This window comes from Notolepis coatsorum (assembly GCF_963971535.1).
Source record: "Notolepis coatsorum genome assembly, chromosome: 11".
Taxonomy (NCBI): Eukaryota; Metazoa; Chordata; class Actinopteri; order Aulopiformes; family Paralepididae; genus Notolepis; species Notolepis coatsorum.
This window is the reverse complement of record NC_140175.1, coordinates 81043433-81066829: the sequence shown is the minus strand read 5'-3', so window position 1 is coordinate 81066829 and position 23397 is coordinate 81043433. Positions and strand designations below refer to the sequence as shown.

At 43.5% G+C, this 23397-nt stretch overlaps 1 protein-coding gene across 1 annotated transcript; it reads left to right on the top strand.

Annotated features, from left to right (window-relative positions):
• The first annotated feature begins 1343 nt into the window (after positions 1-1343).
• On the top strand, positions 1344-22727 carry LOC311236386 (tubulin beta-4B chain-like). The gene is made up of 4 exons (XM_084324052.1): positions 1344-1491; positions 6110-6218; positions 9117-9227; positions 21173-22727. The coding sequence occupies exons 1-4, from the start codon at positions 1435-1437 to the stop codon at positions 22231-22233; spliced, it is 1338 nt and encodes a 445-aa protein (XP_084180178.1). The 5' UTR covers positions 1344-1434; the 3' UTR covers positions 22234-22727.
• Positions 22728-23397: the final 670 nt, after the last annotated feature.

Below are 23397 nucleotides of genomic sequence, written 5' to 3'. Positions count from 1 at the left end.
TATTCAAATAGTTTTTGCCTATTAGGGGGTACTACACTGTACTACACTGTTTGTAGCCTGTGTGTAGTTCTGTTCAGTTCAATAACATCATTATTATTATTATTCAGTTATCAGGCATGTGTTTAGGTTGTCTATTACTAATGGTTTGATTAGGTATTGTGTTTGTAAATATCTGTTTAAAAAAAAAGTATGGCATTTTACAATACAGAACTTTGAAGGCGTTTTCCCAAAAATGAGTTTTAAGAGTTTTTCCTCATACTCTGAGCCAGAAATCTCCACTTCAGTAGCACTCACATACACCAAAACTTCCAGTTCTATTCATATCTATGTTCTGAAGGTATTTACAGAAGGGTTTGTTGATATCGCATTCATACCCTGATTTATATCACATTTTATTCCTAAAAACATGGCGAAATATGGAATTTTACCATAAAAATAGACTGAATGGAGTATTTTCTGATTTATGGAGTGATAAAAAGAGATATCCAAAATCCCCTCTGTAATAACCTTTGGCTCTAATATGTCAACAAAATGAAACTATAATTTTGAAAATGGCTTTATCCAATGTTCAGATTTCTGTCCTGGAATTATATGCAAATTAGTGCATATTTAAGTAGATCATGCCTCATTTGCATATTTAAACATACAATTTCAGAAAACTTGTAATACAAAAAAGTCTTGTCTTAATATAAGTAATCAACTGGGGAAGTTTCATTGTGATATCTATTAGTTAATTTTCTTACCCTATTCACCTGCAGTGTCTCCCCTTAAATTACACTATTATTACCAGCTGGTTGCAAAAGCATGCATGTATCCCCTCCCTCATTCTGCAATCTGTTAATACAATCTTTAATCCATCAATCCATCAATCAATGTAATCTAGAGTTTGGGCAGTGGCTCACAAGCCTAGTAACAAAAAAATGCAAAAGCAGCCAGAGACTAATAACTTGTTCAATGTTTTCATTATGTTGCCATTGACAACTATCAGTAGCCTATCCATAGCAGCGTGTAGTTGTTCCCATACAATATGGCACAATGCCACATCTCATTGATCATGGTTGTCATTTAGCTAATATCTTATTTGATAGAATGCATTAACAACTCATTGTAGTTAAAGATTATAACGTGCCATTTGATTCCAATCATGTTTTCGACCCAGGTGTCAGTACGATGATCATCCAATCAAAACTACCGACCGGTTCTTCTTACCCAATGAAATAGCTACAATTTGTGATTGACAAGCTCTCAAACGAATCGCGTCGTCGAGGTCCACGTGCCCGGTGCTGCCCGGTGTGAATATATAATACTCCCCTTCCCGTTGCTTTCGAGTTTCGCCGCATTCATCCAACCTCTCCGACGGTACAGGCACTCGGGCTGTGTTGTGGGCGTCGCAGTTTTCTTCTTTTTAAAATAAACGTATTTCACAAAGTGAAAATGAGGGAAATCGTTCATCTTCAGGCTGGACAGTGCGGCAATCAAATAGGAGCCAAGGTCGGTTGATTTTCTTCAGGATTCAATGTTAAATAACATTTTTGTCGGAAGTTACAGTTGGCTTGTGCATGGTCGCTAGGTAACGTACACAATACATGTACAATAATGCTGTATAAGATATGTTGGAACGTTAACGTCACCGCAGTAGTCTCTGCTTCGCCATCACGACTTTTTTTTACGCATCATGCTGCCATTTACACAAGTTTAACCAATAAAACCTGCACGGACTAAGGTGGACTATAACTACTATATCGATATGAATTGAAAATGGGTGACCCTGATGTAAACAGGACAAACGTCTTTCTCTGGTCTGCATCCCCTTAACAATTGTGTGTATTGAGCCGTACTGTATTGTACCCATTCTGCAATCTGTTAAATAAAGTTTTCATTCATTAATTCATTCATTCATTCATTCATTCATTCATATTATGACCGATAGAGCTAAATTAGAGCTAAGCTAACTATATAAATATAGCTACTGTTACCCAGCGTTAGCTAAATGTGACAGTTGGCGTTACTTGCCGCCACCCGTGGGTAGTTAACCCCTTTTTAAATGAACATTGACATCTCTCAAATATAACTGTTACAGTCCAGTTCACTTCACTGTCCTCCTTATTAACTGACCCGAATTTTGGATATGGAAAACAGTTGGCTAGCCAACAAGCTAGCAGACTGGCTGCTAGACAGTAGACACCCACCCTCAACCATTAGGAGAAGAACCCAAAGACATTGCCATCTCTCGAATACCCAAATGTGTACCACTACCTGATCAAACATCCACGTAAGATTAGATAAGATAATCTCCTATCGGTACTGTAGTACTACTACATTCATTGTTGGACAAGCTATGCTAGCTGTCATGACTCATGAACTAGAGCTAGCCAGCCACTTTTTCCTCCGTGATTGATTGATTGATTGATTGATTGATTGATTGATAACTTTAATAACAGACTGCAGAATGGGTACAGTACAGCTCAATACATACAATTGTTAAGGGGATGCAGACCAGAGAAAGACCTTTCGTCTTGTTTACATCAGGGTCCCCCATTTTCAATTCATCATAACATATGACATACACAACATACAGATAGACAGTACTGCTACATCTATACATTCATGACATACCAGATTTGCAAATACAGTACTGTTTGTGATACTAAAAAAGAGAGTATATACATTTGACGTAGAAACTACGTTGGGTAGGTGGGGTGGGGGGGGGGGGGGTGACTACATTGGAGGTGGTTGGGTGGGGTGGGGTGGGTGGGGGAAACTGTACAACTGTACAAGCAAAACTGTACATTGGAATATTGACAACCATACTTGGTTCCAAGAGGAGGGTCTCATGTATTCTTGGGTTAGTTCATTTACTGTACATTGGAGGGGGTTGGGTTAGGACATTTACAGGGGCCAGTTTCGAATTGCAGTCTCCCGTAGGTGTTCTTTGAGAGTGGTTTTGAAAGTCGGTAGTGATTCACATTCCTTTACAGCTTTGGGTAGGGCATTCCACATTGATGTAGCATAATTGCGAAACGTGTTTAGTCCCTTGTTTGAGCCGAATCTGGGTTTAACATGATTTGTGGAGCTCCCTCTGGTGTTGTGATCGTGGTATTCACTGACCTTTGGGAAGTATTTTGACATGTACATGGGTACCTTAGTCGTGTAGTGTATCTTGTAGACCAGGCCCATTGCAAGTTGCTGTACTCTGTCGTCTACTCTAAGCCATCCTAGGTTGTCAAAGTGGGCAGGTGTGAGGTGGGTTCTAGGAGTAAGGTCAAGCAGTAGTCTGGCCAGTTTGTTTTGAGATGTTTGTAATTTTGTTTTTATCGCCTTTGAGGTGCTTTGGTACCATGAGGTGCAAGCATAGTCGTAGTACCCTTGAATGAGTGCTCCTGCCAGAGTCTTCAGGGTATTCTTGTTTACCAGAGAGGAGATCCGGTACAGGAATCGACTTCGTTGGTTGACTTTTTTTTATTACATTGGATGCCATTTTGTCACCGGAAAGATTTGCCTCTAGGATGGAACCTAGGTATGTAATTTCATCTTTCCTTGTGACAATATTCAAGTCAAGTCAAGAGTTTTATTTGTCACGGCATACAAGTATACAGTGAAATGCAGGGGGTCTTGCCCGCAACGATTGTGCATAGTACAATAATACAATAATAAGAATCCAAGGGATGAGAATGCGACATTTGTGCAATAATACAAGTCATAAGAGTAAAGACATAGGTATATTAGTGTTGTGACGATACTGGAATTTTGAACTTCGATACGATACCTTGAAAAGTATCGATAGAATCGATACCATTTTCCATACCACAGGGAAAAAGGTTCAATCTTAAAATGTAAGAAAAAAAAGATAAATATATATATATTTTTTAATAAATGTTGCTTTTGTTGCTGGTTGATTCTCCTCAGCTTCTCTCTGGTACTATAAGAGAAGATAAATATAACACTTTTAAAACCCTTTGTTTATCTTTAGATCACACATATAAAAATACACTCATCTGTGTTGCATGTACCTGACAAACTGAACTGTTTGTATTACAGTCATATTCCAACTTAACTGAATGCACATGTGTGTGTGTGTGTGTGTGGGGACTACTGTACTATTACAGGTGTTGAAATGAACAATGCAACTTCCTTATACACTTTTTATTTTTTTATTTTTTTATGAATAATTAAATATCGATATTGCGGGAAATGAGTATTGAAACCGTTTAAAATATTCAGAATCTATATATTAAAAAATCGATATTTTTGACAACACTACACAGTGTTTCCCACAGGATTTTCAGAGACTGGCGGGTGAACCTCCGACCCTCTAGGGGGGTCCGGGGGCATGCCCCCCCTGACATTTTTTGTGTGTACATTTTAAAGTTAAATGCATCAATCTGGTGCACTTTGAAAGCAAAATAAAGAGGCTAGATCTATGATGAACTTTGTGCTCAAAACACAAAATCGACTAGACTAGTGCTTCCCAATCCTCTCCTCGAAGCACCCCAGCCGTTCAATGTATTTGTTCAATTCTACCACCAGCACACCTGATTCAACTTAACTAGCCCTTTATTAGTTGAATCAGGTGTGCTGGTGGTGGAATTTAACAAATACATGGAACGGCTCTCGAGGAGAGGTTTGGGAACCACTGGACTAGAGCATACATTTGAGCCATCAAAGAAATGAAGCAAAAGTGGTTACCTGTGTTGAACTAGTTTATTTTTTAGAAAATAAAAAAATATAGTGGATTACTATTTTACGACTACTACCACTGCCAATACTACTGATACATCCCTATTGGCAAACTTTATATTTAAAGAAATAGTAAAAAATAATAATAATAAAAAAATAAAAATAAAAAAAACATTTAAATTGTGTTTATTATACAACTGTGGCGGGACTAATTAGACTGTGGCGTGTCGCCACAGTCTGACCCCCCACCCTCACCGCCTGGGGCCTTTCACTCAAAGTCCAGTATCCAGGCGCTCAGAGCGGAGCTCAGACCCAGCTCGATCAGCTTGTCCACCAGTCTCGTGGGGACTATGGTGTTGAACGCTGAGCTATAGTCGATGAACAACAATCTCACATAGCCCCCCTTCTGGCAGTCTAGGTGAGAGAGGGTGCTGTGCAGTACCTGGGACACCGCATCGTCAGTGGACCTGTTTGGCCTGTATGCAAATTGCATAGGGTCCATATCGCTGGGGAGGGAGGCACAAATGTGATCCTTAACCAGCCTGTCAAAACATTTCATTTTTATTATGCGTGTGATGACTCGGGTGATGGTGGCTGCTGAGTCTCTGAGGAATTTGGAGGGGATGTTGTCTTGTTATGTACATATAAACTAAGAAAAAATATATTGCAAGTTTTCTGAATTTTATGTTTATATATGCAAATGAGGCACTTCTTAAATATGTGCACATTTATGGATGCAATAAGGCTAAATGTTTTACCAAATTTATTTTTTACCAAATTCCACCAGCCTGGCTGGGTGGTCATTAAAGATAATTGAATTGGATTGTCACTAGTTTCATAGAAGACATGTTTAGGAAGCTAAATATAACAATCGCAAAATCAACCAAAAAATTTATATTTGCCTATTCACCTGGGGTGTCTCGCCTTAAACAGATCCTAACAGTAATAAATAGGGATGTCCGATATTATCGGCCGACCGATATTATCGGCCGATATCGGCAGTAAAATGTGATATCGGAAAATATCGGTATCGGTAATTTTTTTTTTTTTTTTTTTTTTAACCTTTATTTACCCAGGCAAGCAAGTAAGAACCAATTCTTATTTTATTTATTGTCAAAAGTATGCATGTTGGTTTAATTCAACAACTTTCTGTACTGTAACTTTTTTTAATTATCATATTTTGCACAGATAATGCTTACATTTAGAAAGCCTTTTGAATGCATCCAGTGAAATTATTAGTTACCTGAAATTATTTTGGGGGGAAACCCTGCATATATCGGTATCTGTTGATATCGGTATCGTATCGGTATCGGAAATTAAGAGTTGGACAATATCGGAATATCGGTATCGGTAAAAAAGCCAATATCGAGCATCCCTAGTAATAAACGTCTAATTAACTTACCTGTTGCTTCTATCTTGTTCTCACTCCTAGTTTTGGGAGGTGATCAGCGATGAGCATGGCATCGACCCCACCGGGACCTACCACGGAGACAGCGACTTGCAGCTGCAGAGGATCAATGTTTACTTCAATGAAGCCACAGGTTAGGAAACTAGAACAAAACTTGAAGTGAGCCACCCAGCTAACCTTGTTGAAGGGGCACTTCACCAAAAAACAATGCTGATTTATTTTACACATAATCTCAAGCATATCCATAAACTCTTTTTTACACACGTTCATTTATTGAGAGTAAATGAGTTAGGCAGCAGTCCCAAGGTATTGCTATTTCTTCATCTACATAATTTCATGGAGCTGTAATTACACCACACAAGGATTCAATGTGCCAGATGACATCACTAGTGGCTATATTAAAAATGAATTTACTTTCAATAACCGTATTGAACTGTATTTTTTATATTTTATCCACTGTTTTTTTTTACCTTGTATTGTATAGATTGTGTGTAGTTTGTACGTTCCAAACTACTTTAGGAGGAGCCGGGGAAAAAAACATCTCACGTTTTTCTGAATTTATGTACATTTAAAAAAGCTATGACAATAAAGAATCTGAATCTGAAAGAAAATAGCAATACCTTGTCCCTGATGACATCACTGGTGGCCATATATCTCAATAACTATAAATGAATGTGTGCAAAACTTTTTTTTTTTTTTTATAATTTTTTAAACACACATAATATTTATATTATAAACAAACATGACAACACACGATAAGATACACAAGCATTAATACACAGTGTATATCCAACGAAATTACCATTTATACCAATGTCTTATACAGGATATACCCCTAATACCTGTTATCTAAAAACCTACACACATATGCTCCAGCTCGAACCCCCCCCTCCCGGACCCCTCTTTGGATAGTACCTCCATTATCCCTCGCTCCTAACCAGACACTACCATTATAAGCTAGCTTTTATTCTCTCCACCACTTCTAACCACATTGTCATTTTGGATTCATTGAGACCCAGAATTCTTGCTGTAGATATTTCTTGATAAATCACATCGAGATATGTAAGAAACCAAACTTTCCGGCACATTTTTTCCGGTTGAAACCAGCGTGATGCTATCAGCTTTTTAGCCACTGTGATACCCGATAAAACCAATCTCTTTAGCTGTGGATGTACTGCAAACTCAAAAACATCATTCAATAGTAATACAGAGGGGTGTACAGGTATATTCCAAGATACGAGTTTTGATAATTGTTGGGTCACATCTTTCCAGAATATCTTAACTGGTGGGCAGTCCCAATACATAAATCCCTTCGTCCCCATTTGTACATTGGGAGCATTTGGAGTCTTGTTTTAGACCCATTCTGTTCAGTCTTATAGGAGTCAAGTATGTCCTGTGAATATAGTTAAGATTGATTTGTTGATGGTCCGGGTTCCTTGATGTAAGTCGGACATTTGCCCAGGCTCCTTGCCAATCAAAGTCACTTTCCAGGTCTGGTATAATATCCCTCCTCCAGACAGAGTCTAGTTGGAGGGTTTCATACGAGGACGTTAGTAATTGATGATACAAATCTGAAACAAAACCTCTCGATGTCTCTCTTTCATAGAAGAATTTGTGGTATCTGTGGTGTTCAATTGGTATGTCTAATGGAACACTGTGAGACTTCAAACATAGCCGTAACTGTATGTAAAAAAGCCATGTGGACTTGGTGAGATTAATTCTTTTGCATATTTCTCCATAACTACAAAAACCCTGTTTGTTAAAAACATCCCCTAATGAGTGTATGCCTTGCTCTTCCCATATAGGGAATCTTATAGGTCGTTTTTCAATTAAGAGTGCATTGTTGTTGAATAAGGGAGTATGATTGTGCCATTTATGTGGGTTAGGATATTTTTTTTGTGTTTCACGCCATATCTGGATCGCATGAGTAATTATGGGGCCAAATTTCCGTTCACAGTGCTTGATTGGTAGTTTAGTGTATGCTATGTCCTTCAGTCTATGTTGGGCTACTATGTTTTCTTCTAATTTTCTCCAGGATACTAATGCGTGGGGATCAAACCATGTTGTCAATGGTCTTAATGTGTACGCCTTAAAATAATGGAAAAAATCTGGAAATGCCATGCCACCGTCTGCTTTATTTCTCTGTTCGGTGGATCTTTTTATACGTGGTGGTTTGTTATTCCAAATAAATTTGTATGTGGAGGAGTGTAATCTTTTCCAGTAACCCTCTGGAGGGGGTAACGGTAGCATTGAACTGAAGAAGTTGATTCTAGGTAGTACGTCCATCTTAACTATTGATATCCGTGCCTGTACTGAGTTTTTAAGTTTTGCCCACCTATCAAGGTCGTCTTTGATTTTGTTTTGGATTTTTGTGTAATTGTGCTTCACCGTTTGTCTTATGGTGGGGAATATTTCCACTCTCAAGTACCATCTAAAATGTTTTACCATAGGTATCTCTCCTGGAAGGGTTATATCTTTTTTTGCAGGGGTGTTAAGTGGAAGGAAAGCCGACTTCGGCCAATTTATCTTAAATCCCGATAAGTCACCAAAGTTCTCAATCAACTTGAGCAGATGAGGCAATGTGGTGTTGGGGTTTTGCATGAACAGTATTACGTCGTCCGCATATAAACTAATTTTATGTTGTGTGCCCTTGATTACGATTGGTTCTATGGATTGGGATTGTCTTATATATTGTGCTAAAGGCTCTAATGATAGATCGAATAGTCCGGGACTAAGAGGGCAACCCTGTCTGGCTGAGCGTGATACCGGAAAGATTTTGGAGATGATTGTACCTGTTGTAATCATGGCCGATGGGTCTTTGTATACTACTTTAATCATATCAATGAATCCTTTTCCTAACCCCATCCTTTCTAATACTGCCCATAGATACGACCATTCCAGCCTGTCGCAAAACTGTTTAGAGTTTATGGATATGTGTGAGATTATGCACAAAACAAATGTGCCCCTTTATCCCCAGTTGTGATTCTCAGGACTGCATCCTGATAAGTTACTAATGACTCCTCTTGTTCAGGTGGCAAGTATGTACCCCGGGCTGTGTTGGTGGACCTGGAACCTGGCACCATGGATTCAGTGAGGTCTGGTCCTTTTGGACAAATCTTTAGACCGGACAACTTTGTGTTTGGTGAGTTTTTTTGTGTCTGTGTGTGTGAATGGATTACATATGGCTGTAGTTCAGAATGGTAGAGATAAATATCATTTTGACAGATTTTTTAGAAGTGTAAAAGTACAGTAAGATTGATGTGATTTGGGATTGTGTTGCTACTGTATGCGTGTGGGGGATTGGGTGTGTAATGAAGTGTGGAGAGTCACAGCCACGTGACCCCACAATCACCATCTCGTCCCCCAGTACAGACGCTATTAAGACAATGGAAAATGACCGCCCAGAATGACAGAGTGGGTGAGAAGTGCCACAGAACAAGTGACACTTTTTGACAATGACATCCTGAGTCGTTCCAATATAGCCGTATATACCTATTTTTCACATGTAATTATATGCTTCATTATTCAGTTGATGATGGACAATGACCGCCCAGAATGACAGAGTGGGTGAGAAGTGCCACAGAACAAGTGACACTTTTTGACAATGACATCCTGGGTCGTTCCTATATGACCATTATAAATCTTTAAACTGAACTCTGGAAAGACAGCTCTATGATGGCTCTACTTATAAAAAAATGGAACTGAGCCTTTAAATGTCTCCATAGAAAATGTCTGTGAAAAGCTGTGAAAAGGGAGTGAACCAGCGGAATGTGGGCCTCTGGAGAGGAGAGAGACAGAGACAGAGGAGAAAGAGCTGTGTAATGTTAACCCTTTCAGACGGGAAGGGTTGCTGGTTGAAGTCTTGAATCAGAAGAGGAAGGAGAGGAGAGCAGACTATAATGACTATAATGTAATGTAAACTAATGTAATATAGTACACCGAGTACTGTATTGTACCTGTAACCTATTGTACCTGTATATATCTGTATATGTATGTGGTGGGCTATGTAAGATATATTACGGCAGTCTGCCTCGTCCTCGTCTCAGAACGAAAGAGGCCCCATGCAGTAGGGAAGTGACCGGCTGGAATGCAAGGCCAAGAAGAGGGAGCTCTAGTCAGAGGGGCATTGTATTCTTATGAATTACTTGATTTGATATGTAACTGCAAAGTAACAAATAACTGAAGGAGGGATATGACACGTACTGTACAGTGATTGGAGCTATGTACGGATGATGGCGTGACGTGACGGACCTTATAAAAAGGGCCAACTGGCGAGAGCACAGGGGATTTTTACACGGAGAAGGAGAGAGAAGAAGAATGGTGCCTACAGACTTCTTTGAGAGATTTTGAAGTTTTTACCAGTGTGTGACTTGGAAGACAAGATGCAGATGACATGTTTTGTTTTTATATAATCTTTTAAACTGTAATGGATATTTTTTATTTAGTCTTTTTCTGTAACTTCATTGAAATAAAGATGACTTTTTATAATCCATTGAGTTCTTGGACTGATCCCTGCCAGCAAATACCAGCCGCGCCCTGATTTCCTCTGAGGTGACTATGTCCTGAAATACAGATTGAATCAATTGACTGGTTAATGCTTTTCAGCTAAAATATATATATTTATATATGTATATGCTATGTACTGATAAGAAATACTAAGCATGTAGATGAGTGTTGTTTGCGGGTTCCGGTGTCTCTGTGTCCAGACTGACTCTGTCTTGTGTGGGACCTCGACCGTCTGAATCACTGCAGGGTCAGACGGTCGGTTCCGTTGGAGGAGGAGGAGGAGGACAAAGAAGGCCGGGGAGTGCAAACAATGATTACGTGTTAGTACAGTGGTAATACTTATTAAAAAAGTAGTAATACAACCAAGCTTTCAAATGAGCAGTATTACAAGCCCTTTCGTAAAATGATGATAATGATAATAATAATATTATTTTTATTACATGATATAATAGTTCTCCTAAACAAAATATTCGGTTTATTTCAAACAAGAAGAGATTAACAACTCTTCATGATTACATTTCATATCAACTGGATATCACAAGACCAGTGACTTGAAGTAATCTAGACAGAAATAGTAAATTGACTCGAGAACTTGGTGAGTTTAGCACCTCGCCGGGGGATATCGAGCGGCCGCAGGTTTATATCTCGAGTAGGTGATTGAGATGTATAGAGGCGACCTGTAGCATTCAACATGGCGTCCCTGGTTAGGGCTGAGATCGGTAAGATAACAGCCAAAATAAAATAAACTAGAAATATTGAAAAAAAAAAAAACGGAGAACCGAGTTTTAGAATACACCAGTCAAAGGATATTGATCTGTAGGGCCCTCGATGGAGAGCAGTGGCAAATTAAAGGCATCTGCATAGTGGGGGCATTGCTGGTGGAGCGGTTGAGCCCGCAAAATTGGATAAAAAAAAAAAAAAAAAAAGGGGGTAAAGAAAACCCTCTCTAAAATGTCTGGCAGTTTAGAGAGACACTTTGTATGAGCGGAGTGTGGATGTGAAGCGAGCCAAAACGGCCGTTCACAGAAAGGCGAGGGCTCCCTAGCCCAGAGACACTTTGTATGAGCGGAGTGTGGATGTGAAGCGAGCCAAAACGGCCGTTCACAGAAAGGCGAGGGCTCCCTAGCCCAGAGACACTTTGTATGAGCGGATTGTGGATGTGACGCGAGCCAAAACGGCCGTTCACAGAAAGGCGAGGGCTCCCTAGCCCAGAGACACTTTGTATGAGCGGAGTGTGGATGTGAAGCGAGCCAAAACGGCCGTTCACAGAAAGGCGAGGGCTCCCTAGCCCAGAGACACTTTGTATGAGCGGAGTGTGGATGTGAAGCGAGCCAAAACGGCCGTTCACAGAAAGGCGAGGGCTCCCTAGCCCAGAGACACTTTGTATGAGCGGAGTGTGGATGTGAAGCGAGCCAAAACGGCCGTTCACAGAAAGGCGAGGGCTCCCTAGCCCAGAGACACTTTGTATGAGCGGAGTGTGGATGTGAAGCGAGCCAAAACGGCCGTTCACAGAAAGGCGAGGGCTCCCTAGCCCAGAGACACTTTGTATGAGCGGAGTGTGGATGTGAAGCGAGCCAAAACGGCCGTTCACAGAAAGGCGAGGGCTCCCTAGCCCAGAGACACTTTGTATGAGCGGAGTGTGGATGTGAAGCGAGCCAAAACGGCCGTTCACAGAAAGGCGAGGGCTCCCTAGCCCAGAGACACTTTGTATGAGCGGAGTGTGGATGTGAAGCGAGCCAAAACGGCCGTTCACAGAAAGGCGAGGGCTCCCTAGCCCAGAGACACTTTGTATGAGCGGAGTGTGGATGTGAAGCGAGCCAAAACGGCCGTTCACAGAAAGGCGAGGGCTCCCTAGCCCAGAGACACTTTGTATGAGCGGAGTGTGGATGTGAAGCGAGCCAAAACGGCCGTTCACAGAAAGGCGAGGGCTCCCTAGCCCAGAGACACTTTGTATGAGCGGAGTGTGGATGTGAAGCGAGCCAAAACGGCCGTTCACAGAAAGGCGAGGGCTCCCTAGCCCAGAGACACTTTGTATGAGCGGAGTGTGGATGTGAAGCGAAGCCAAAACGAATTCACAGAACTGCAAGCTAACTAGCACTACATCGGCTAACAAGCCAGTGCTAACACCCATGAGCTGGCCGTAGCCAGACGGAAGCTAACTAGCACTACATCGGCTAACAAGCCAGTGCTAACAACCATGAGCTGGCTAGACGGAAGACCCAGGAACTGGCCGTAGCCAGACGGAAGCTAACTAGCACTACATCGGCTAACAAGCCAGTGCTAACACCCATGAGCTGGCTAGACGGAAGACCCAGGAGCTGGCCGTAGCCAGACGGAAGCTAACTAGCACTACATCGGCTAACAAGCCAGTGCTAACACCCATGAGCTGGCTTTAGCCAGACGGAAGCTAACTAGCTCGCCATCCGCCAACAAGCCAGGAGTGAACTGAATGCTAACTGGATGACAACCTCCAGCTCCAGGAGACGCTGAGGCAGCGGGAGCGGGAGCTCACGGCCCTGAAGGGGGCGCTGAAGGACGAGGTGGCCACGCACGACCGGGAGATCCGAGACCCTCAGGGAGCAGTACAGCACCGACATGGAGAGGCTGAGGAGCAGCATGGAGCAGGTGTCCCAGTCTCTGGCAGGTATCGAGGCAGAGCGGCAGCGTGTGAACACCTCGGTGCGCTCCCTGCAGCAGCAGCTAGAGGACTGCAGGGACGAGAGTGCCCACTGGATGGAGCAGTTCCACACCACCAGAGACGAACTGCGAAGCACCAAACAGGAGCTGCTGCAGTCTCGTCTGGAGAAGGAGGAGTTTGAGGAGGAGCCGAAGGAGCTGCAGGAGCGAGATCACTCCCTGCAGTGCATAAGCCCAGGACCACGTGGTCACGAGGAAGTGAGGCAAGCGAGAGCAACCTATATATCTCCCCGTGGTGAACACTCAGGGGTGAGAGTGACATCTACAAGGTCTCACAGACAATCACCAAACATAACAGTCACTAACCACCCAGTCTGGACCGATAACTCTGATACACCATGGTCAATCCTCACCTTCACTGGACCGTCATTGACGAACTATGGTAGATGGGAAACAAGCATGGTAACGGCAGGAGGCTCTTACTACCGAAACCTGAGGAAACAGGTAATGGAAAAAAGGACCAAAAAGCCCCTGAAACCAGGCAAGGCAGTAATCACAGAGTGTGATTATGAGGTGTTTCACGCGGAGAAAATTGTCCATGTGACACTAAGTCAAGACCAATACAAGGAGATAGAGTCCTCACACATAAACTGGGACAGACTGGTGTCCCGTATAAAGGAACTACTGCAGAAAAGGGAAATCTATGCTGGCCACGGTACTAAGGACATGCCCTACCGACTAGCCATAAACCTGATGTGGGGCAGGTCTCGAGGATATGGCCAAAGAGGCATATGGTTGGGGAAAGCTGTAATCAGCGCGATCTCAAGCCTAAGGAGTGCAGGGCACACGGAGATCCGTCTCATGATGGAACCTAGGGACCATGAGTCAATAACCCTGGCCGTGGATAGAGCCGGGGAGGGTGAGGAAGACGAGGACGATGAGCCTGCATTGGTACCTCTCACTCCCCCTCCGAACCCTAAGGGATCGGGACCCGTACCCAGGAAAGAAAGGTCCAACTCCCAGAACTCCTCCCGAGCAGCGGAGAGAGGGAGATCATCCACACCCAGGAGACCGACAGTACCGTTCAAACCTGAAAAGGCGGAACCTGCGCGATCTCAGGCCAGGAGTATCCATAGACTTCTAGGCCGTCCCCCGGACTCAGGGGACGACCCAGCAAGTAGCGAACAGGAGTATACTGACCTAAATCAGGACTCAGGAATGGAGGGAGACCGGGATAGGTCAAGCTCCAGAGCATCCTCCAAGTCTTCATCTCGATCAAGATCTAGGGAGAGAGTTCGGTACCCGAGGGGCGAACCTCCTAGACCTCGAAACAAGAGAGCGAAACCGGTCAAACTGAGACCTATAGGCAAGGGGCCTACTCTGAAAGGCACCACCTTTCAGTCACCCTCGGGCTTGACCTGGAGCTCAGGATTGGAGGACGTCTCCGAAGAGAGTGAAGGAGACTTGGAAGGAAAGAAGACAGGGGATATTATGCCAGCATATCCCGTGAGATGGGGAACGGCTCAGGCCTTAGCCCGGTCACCCGTGGCAGAAAAAGTGTTGTCTCACCCTGGGGTAACAGAACCATACAAGCATGCACACTTACATGCAGGCTATGACATACTACGTGAACAGGTGTACAAGCTAGACAGGGCCATGGCTGAAATAGCCAAGAGAGAAAGAAACTGGTTGAACGAGGCCCCGTCCATAAGCCCAATCCGAGCCCTGAGACACAGCACAGAGGAACACCGACCGGAAGTGAGCCCTCACTCCATACTAGCCCAATCTCCCGGAGACATTTACCGACCGAGAGGAAAGAGTTCACATACAGGCAGGAGTCTGCGTGACAGCACCCAATATGGAGAAAGCAACAAAGCACAAGAATTGTTAAGCAAAACCCAAGTGCTCAAAAAACTGGCCCCAGAAATGCTTCGAGGGGAGACCCAGGCTGCTTATATCCATAAGTGTGCTCAGATTTTCCATGGGTCACCTCTCTATGATGACCCGGAGGCCGCTCGCATTTTGAGACACCTCAAAGGACTGGAGGTCCCCGAAGGGGCTTCAATGGCCCAAATGATGGAAATGGAAGTAAGAATCCCCGGTCAAGATCCAGGGGAAAATATGGTGGAGAAACTAATCCCACAGGTGCGAGACGGGAGCTTGTCTCTCACTGTTGCAGCAGAATCAGTCATACGTGGAACGCCTAGGCAAAGATCAGGCTTACTGCTTGAAAAGCTATTCATCGGTGTACCAGGTGGTAACCGTCTTGCAGCCAAATGCGCAGCATGGTCCCGAGACCAGTTACGGACGGAATGCATGCTGTATGACCAAGTCAAAATGCTTTCTCAACACAAATACTGTAAAGATGTCCGTCTTTTCTCTAAACCAGAGTAGAGAGGACGAAAGAATTTGTAATCTATTTCATGCAAAGGGGATTTCCTGACAGCTACCATCTGGTAGGTTAGCACCTGTACCAACCATATCAGTTGCGTGAGATGTACACTCACCAGCGCCTATGGATAAAAATTGAGACTCTGCAAACTCTCATCAAGCTTAGCACCTTGACGCGGGGGGACAGAGCGAGCATCAGGGTCTCTATATCCGACGGGCCTATCAGATTTGTGGGGACTCGGAAGCTTCAGCATACAGGACGCTGTGATGCTTGGGCGGCCGAGTCACTGGTTTATAGGTCTGTCAAAACGGATTGGAGGTTCTGGGGCTTAGAACATTCGTGAGTTGGGCTTTATGCTAATTGAATAGGTATCAAAAGCCGAAAGAATATGAACTGAAATAACTGCGGTCAGGGGCCTCTGGAGTAAAATTTATTACAGATTTGAGTTAAAACCTTACTCAAGTGTGATCTTATCAGCAAGCAATCCTCTCCAACCAAGACTCCTCCTAAGTGCTCGAGATCTGGAACAATGAGTGACGTAGAGGTCTGCAAAGCGCAGCAGACAGCCTAAGAGGTAAAAAATCTATCAGGAACAAGAGAGGGTTCATAAGAAACCACTTGAAGTGGCGTTTACTCGCGACTAATAGGGCTAGGGAGCCCTAAAGTCACTTGAACTTGAAGTAACTAAATGCTTACTTAAAGTCAGAACTTAAGTAGAAAAAACTCTACTTTGTGAATAGCAGGCTGAAATAGCCATTGCGAATAGCAGGCTGAAATAGCCATTGCGAATAGCAGGCTGAAATAGCCATTGCGAATAGCAGGCTGAAATAGCCATTGCAAATAGCAGGCTGAAATAGCCATTGCGAATAGCAGGCTGAAATAGCCATTGCGAATAGCAGGCTGAAATAGCCATTGCGAATAGCAGGCTGAAATAGCCATTGCGAATAGCAGACTGAAATAGCCATTGCGAGCAGGCTGAAATAGCCATTGCGAATAGGAGCGAATAGCAGGCTAACTAGCCATTGCTAACAGGACGAGGCTACTCACATGATCGGACAGGTATATGATAACCTTGGACATGCCGGAAGCAGGAGGATGTTGGTATACCTGAGAACTAACAACATTCTCATACATAAAGCCAAACAAAGAGCGATAACAGTCCGAAAGGCCTGTGAACAATGTGCGCTGGTAAAGGGACAAAACCTGAACCAGTGCCGCATTCTTGGACAGGGGGGGGGGGTCCCCCGGAGTCAGCGGACGACGCAGCGAATGGCAAAAAGGAATATACTGACTCAGGTCAGAAATCGGAAATGGAGGAAGACCGGGATAGGTCAAGCTCCAGAGCATCCTCAGGGTCCTCATCTAGACCTCCCAGACCTCCCAGACCTCCCAGACCTCCTAGACCTCCCAGACCTCCCAGACCTCCTAGACCTCCCAGACCTCCCAGACCTCCTAGACCTCCCAGACCTCCCAGACCTCCTAGACCTCCCAGACCGGACAGAGAGACCTCGGCCTGGACCCAGGTTACAGGGCGACGAGAGCCCTGAATGGACCTGAAAGAGAGAAAAGAAATGAGTCCTCTGTGGACTGTATCTGTGATGTCCTGCGAGGCCTACGGACAGGGTCACACGATAGGTCAAGCTCCAGAGCATCCTCAAGGTCCTCATCTAGACCTCCCAGACCTCCCAGACCTCCTAGACCTCCCAGACCGGACAGAGAGACATCGGCCTGGACCCAGGTTACAGGGCGACGAGAGCCCTGAATGGACCTGAAAGAGAGAAAAGGAATGAGTCCTCTGTGGACTGTATCTGTGATGTCCTGCGAGGCCTACGGACAGGGTCACACGACCAGGGCAACCACACTTCAATAGAGGACTGCTGCTACAATTCTCGGGGACCCGTGGGGGTCGCCCGAGAAGTGACAAATCAACCTACCTCAAACTATGGGAGAGATCCAAGAGGTCAGAGGGGGCGACCCCAAGACGACCAAGATGACCAAGATGACCAAGATGACCAAGATGACCAAGATGACCAAGATGACCGAGACGACAACAGCCTGGGTGCATCGGCCGGGAACAACAGATGCAAGTCTTCCTGCCGGATACCAAGCAACAACGTGACCCCTATCCTGTCGAGCCGTCCAGCCAGGGAACAACAGATGCAAGTCTTCCCGCCGGCTACCAGGGTAACAAGGTACCGAGATGGCAGAGGGGGTGTGGAGAGTCACAGCCACGTGACCCCACAATCGCCATCTCGTCCCCCAGTACAGACGCTATTAAGACAATGGAAAATGACCGCCCAGAATGACAGAGTGGGTGAGAAGTGCCACAGAACAAGTGACACTTTTTGACAATGACATCCTGAGTCGTTCCAATATAGCCGTATATACCTATTTTTCACATGTAATTATATGCTTCATTATTCAGTTGATGATGGACAATGACCGCCCAGAATGACAGAGTGGGTGAGAAGTGCCACAGAACAAGTGACACTTTTTGACAATGACATCCTGGGTCGTTCCTATATGACCATTATAAATCTTTAAACTGAACTCTGGAAAGACAGCTCTATGATGGCTCTACTTATAAAAAAATGGAACTGAGCCTTTAAATGTCTCCATAGAAAATGTCTGTGAAAAGCTGTGAAAAGGGAGTGAACCAGCGGAATGTGGGCCTCTGGAGAGGAGAGAGACAGAGACAGAGGAGAAAGAGCTGTGTAATGTTAACCCTTTCAGACGGGAAGGGTTGCTGGTTGAAGTCTTGAATCAGAAGAGGAAGGAGAGGAGAGCAGACTATAATGACTATAATGTAATGTAAACTAATGTAATATAGTACACCGAGTACTGTATTGTACCTGTAACCTATTGTACCTGTATATATCTGTATATGTATGTGGTGGGCTATGTAAGATATATTACGGCAGTCTGCCTCGTCCTCGTCTCAGAACGAAAGAGGCCCCATGCAGTAGGGAAGTGACCGGCTGGAATGCAAGGCCAAGAAGAGGGAGCTCTAGTCAGAGGGGCATTGTATTCTTATGAATTACTTGATTTGATATGTAACTGCAAAGTAACAAATAACTGAAGGAGGGATATGACACGTACTGTACAGTGATTGGAGCTATGTACGGATGATGGCGTGACGTGACGGACCTTATAAAAAGGGCCAACTGGCGAGAGCACAGGGGATTTTTACACGGAGAAGGAGAGAGAAGAAGAATGGTGCCTACAGACTTCTTTGAGAGATTTTGAAGTTTTTACCAGTGTGTGACTTGGAAGACAAGATGCAGATGACATGTTTTGTTTTTATATAATCTTTTAAACTGTAATGGATATTTTTTATTTAGTCTTTTTCTGTAACTTCATTGAAATAAAGATGACTTTTTATAATCCATTGAGTTCTTGGACTGATCCCTGCCAGCAAATACCAGCCGCGCCCTGATTTCCTCTGAGGTGACTATGTCCTGAAATACAGATTGAATCAATTGACTGGTTAATGCTTTTCAGCTAAAATATATATATTTATATATGTATATGCTATGTACTGATAAGAAATACTAAGCATGTAGATGAGTGTTGTTTGCGGGTTCCGGTGTCTCTGTGTCCAGACTGACTCTGTCTTGTGTGGGACCTCGACCGTCTGAATCACTGCAGGGTCAGACGGTCGGTTCCGTTGGAGGAGGAGGAGGAGGACAAAGAAGGCCGGGGAGTGCAAACAATGATTACGTGTTAGTACAGTGGTAATACTTATTAAAAAAGTAGTAATACAACCAAGCTTTCAAATGAGCAGTATTACAAGCCCTTTCGTAAAATGATGATAATGATAATAATAATATTATTTTTATTACATGATATAATAGTTCTCCTAAACAAAATATTCGGTTTATTTCAAACAAGAAGAGATTAACAACTCTTCATGATTACATTTCATATCAACTGGATATCACAAGACCAGTGACTTGAAGTAATCTAGACAGAAATAGTAAATTGACTCGAGAACTTGGTGAGTTTAGCACCTCGCCGGGGGATATCGAGCGGCCGCAGGTTTATATCTCGAGTAGGTGATTGAGATGTATAGAGGCGACCTGTAGCATTCAACATGAAGTCAACAGTGAACGTATTTAATCTAAAGTACATGCTACTGTAGTGTCACTGGATTTCATCATTGAAATGATTTGTTATTCCTACTTATGTAATTATGCCTGTAATGTGTCACACGTAATATACGGCTATACAGCACTGTCATTGTGGAGGGTGACAGTGGCTCAGGAGGTAGAGCAGTCGCCTGGTAATTGTCTGGTAATTTACTACCTACTATACTAATATGTCTCTACTACTATGCACTCAAAACTGCAGCACCCAAGTTTCAACACTGTTTGATGAACATTGTTACTCAGCTGAAAGAGTTGTACCCTTCCTGCTGACTTGTCGTACAGAACTTGTTGCTTTGGATAAAAGTGTTAGCTAAATTACAATGTGTAAATGTAAATGTAATCTGAAGGTTCCAGGTTCGGTGTGGAAGTGTCTTTGAGCAAGACACCTAACTAATTGCTCCTGATGAGCAGGTTGGCACCTTGCATGGTTGCCTCCGCCGTCTGTGAATGTGAGGAGCAAAGATTGCAAAGCGCTATATAAATGCACCATTTACCATTTAAAGGAACAACTTTTTGGGAAATTAGCTTATGCCATCTACCCTGGAGTTAGATAGCAGATACATACCCTTTTCTTCTCTGTGCATGTATTAGGCTTAGGGAACAGCCGCTCCGTTAGCCTAGCTTAGCGTCATTCACTGGAAGTAGGTGTGCCAGTGTAGCCTAGTTCCCAACAGTCACGAAATACAACTCCAAAACGTTCCTGTAAACATGTTGTGACCTGTGTAGATATGTGGAGATATATATATATATATATTTTTTTACATTTTCATTCTCTAAGCAGATAATATATACTCAGAATTTTTTTTGCCGAACCACTGCTGCCTGGGCGCAGGGATTTCATCACCTCAAAAGCCCTGCAGCAGTGGTTCGGCAAAAAATAGTTCTGTGTTGGCGTGTTCCTTTAACATTGTAGAAGCCTATTCGGATGCCACTAGTCAAGTAGAGACCATAGTTATATTTGGGTAGCTTCATTAGGGCTGAGGGACAATTCAATATGATCAATTATCTTCTTACAATGGAATCATATATTGATACACAATCCTGTTGTAAAATGCCAGAAAAAGCACATACTTCTGAAATATTTGAAATAATAATATGTCATTTGAAAATGTCAGTTTTGGTTATTATGTCACACTTCACATTATCAATGATATAAACATCAACTCGATTACATAATGTGTGAGCAAGTATTGTGATATATATATCGATATAGAGAACTATTATGATTATGATTATCATGATATTGATTTCTCCCATATTGCAGACATCACAGATCAGTGTTTGTGCATTCTGCAGGGTATTTACTTAATTTGTGTCTATATGGAGCTTCAGAAGCCATTGAAATGATTTAGGACAAGGACATCTTATGGAATATTTGGTAATTCTTTTGTAATTCCCTGTCAGGCCAGAGTGGTGCAGGCAACAACTGGGCCAAGGGTCACTACACGGAGGGAGCAGAGCTGGTGGACGCTGTCCTGGACGTGGTGAGGAAGGAGGCGGAGAGCTGCGATTGCCTCCAGGGCTTCCAGCTCACCCACTCCCTGGGCGGAGGCACTGGCTCCGGGATGGGCACGCTGCTCATCAGCAAGATCCGCGAGGAGTACCCCGACCGCATCATGAACACCTTCAGCGTGGTGCCCTCCCCCAAGGTGTCTGACACCGTGGTGGAGCCCTACAACGCCACACTATCCATCCACCAGCTGGTGGAGAACACGGACGAGACCTTCTGCATCGACAACGAGGCCCTCTACGACATCTGCTTCCGCACGCTCAAGCTCACCACGCCCACCTACGGAGACCTCAACCACCTGGTGTCAGCCACCATGAGCGGCATCACCACCTGCCTGCGCTTCCCCGGGCAGCTCAACGCCGACCTGAGGAAGCTGGCCGTCAACATGGTGCCCTTCCCCCGTCTTCACTTCTTCATCCCCGGCTTCGCCCCCCTGACCAGCAGGGGGAGCCAGCAGTACCGCGCCCTCACTGTCCCGGAGCTCACCCAGCAGATGTTTGACGCTAAGAACATGATGGCCGCCTGTGACCCGCGGCACGGCCGCTACCTGACGGTGGCCGCCATCTTCCGAGGCCGCATGTCCATGAAGGAGGTGGACGAGCAGATGCTGAACGTGCAGAACAAGAACAGCAGCTACTTCGTGGAGTGGATCCCCAACAACGTGAAGACGGCCGTCTGCGACATCCCGCCCCGCGGCCTGAAGATGGCCGCCACCTTCATCGGCAACAGCACGGCGATCCAGGAGCTGTTCAAGCGCATCTCAGAGCAGTTCACCGCCATGTTCCGGCGCAAGGCCTTCCTCCACTGGTACACGGGCGAGGGCATGGACGAGATGGAGTTCACGGAGGCGGAGAGCAACATGAACGACCTGGTGTCCGAGTACCAGCAGTACCAGGAGGCTACGGCAGAGGAGGAGGGGGAGTTTGAGGAGGAGGGAGAGGAGGATTTGGCCTAAGAATGTTTCAAGTTCAAGTTATGAATATTCAGTCAATATACAATACAGAGTAAAATGAGTAACAGTGAGGTACAATGCAGAAATGAGATGAGGTACAAAACTTAGGGTAATGTGCAAATGAGGTATGAATGTAGTGCAAATCTCTTTAATAATTCAAGCTACCAAAACTTAAAAGAATGACATTGATAACAGTCTTGTGTCGCGAGTCGTCTTTTGTTTACAGTCCTCTTGTTTTGGAAGCCGTCACAGACTGAAGGTGCACTATGCAGATTGAGGAGATGAATATGCTAATTTGCAATAGTTTACAAAACGTTTACTATGTAATTCTATGTTTCGTCACAGATATAATTTTGTCAAAATCATTGACTTAACAAGTCTCGGATGATTCTACTTTTGAAGAGTTAAATATTTGCAATCATAATTGTGGTCCGTTGCTGTTGTACATGGTAGCTGATCCACTGAGGACAGTTTATTAAATCAGTTATGAAAATGTATGTTGAATAGTTTTCAGAATTTCTCTCCCAGAGCTTCACAGTACACCTGAAAAGGTCATAATTGAATACTTTTAGACTAAGAACCATATAAGTCCATTATTACGTTTTCAGATGAACAGTGTTTTTTCAAACCGAATTATCTCAAGATGGTAAGTTGTGTAACTTACATTCAAAGCTAAAGAGTAGAGGTTAAGTACTTTTTGGTGATCCAACTGAGTTGTATTGACGTAACTGCAAATGGGTGAGCTGTCTAAAATAATTCAAAACTGAATTAAAGGGGGACTACACCCAATTTATGAATTCACACATGTAATAACACCAAGTAAAATCATATGCATATCTAACAATAATTAAATCAAGTTGTTTTATTTATCACAAAGTACATTACAGTGAAATGCTTATGCTTGGTTCTGTATGAGCCCCTGAGAATGTGCTTCATACAGTAAAAAGAATAAAGTCAACACTACAAAGTACAACATGAGGTACAAAATGCAAACTTAAAAAAAATGCATAAATGAGGTATGGATATTGTCATATGCATATCTAACAATAATAATTAAATCATGCACATCTGACAATAGTAATTAAATCATAATGCATACAAATGATTAAATCATGTATAGCAATAATAAAATCATGCATATCTAACAATTAAATCATATGCATATCT

Excerpts from the sequence above, each read along its gene's own strand:
- LOC311236386 (XM_084324052.1), top strand. The coding sequence starts at position 1,435 with ATGAGGGAAATCGTTCATCTTCAGGCTGGACAGTGCGGCAATCAAATA. Across the intron at positions 1,492-6,109 it reads GCAATCAAATAGGAGCCAAG|TTTTGGGAGGTGATCAGCGA; the intron begins GTCGGTTGATTT and ends TCTCACTCCTAG. Across the intron at positions 9,228-21,172 it reads ACCGGACAACTTTGTGTTTG|GCCAGAGTGGTGCAGGCAAC; the intron begins GTGAGTTTTTTT and ends ATTCCCTGTCAG.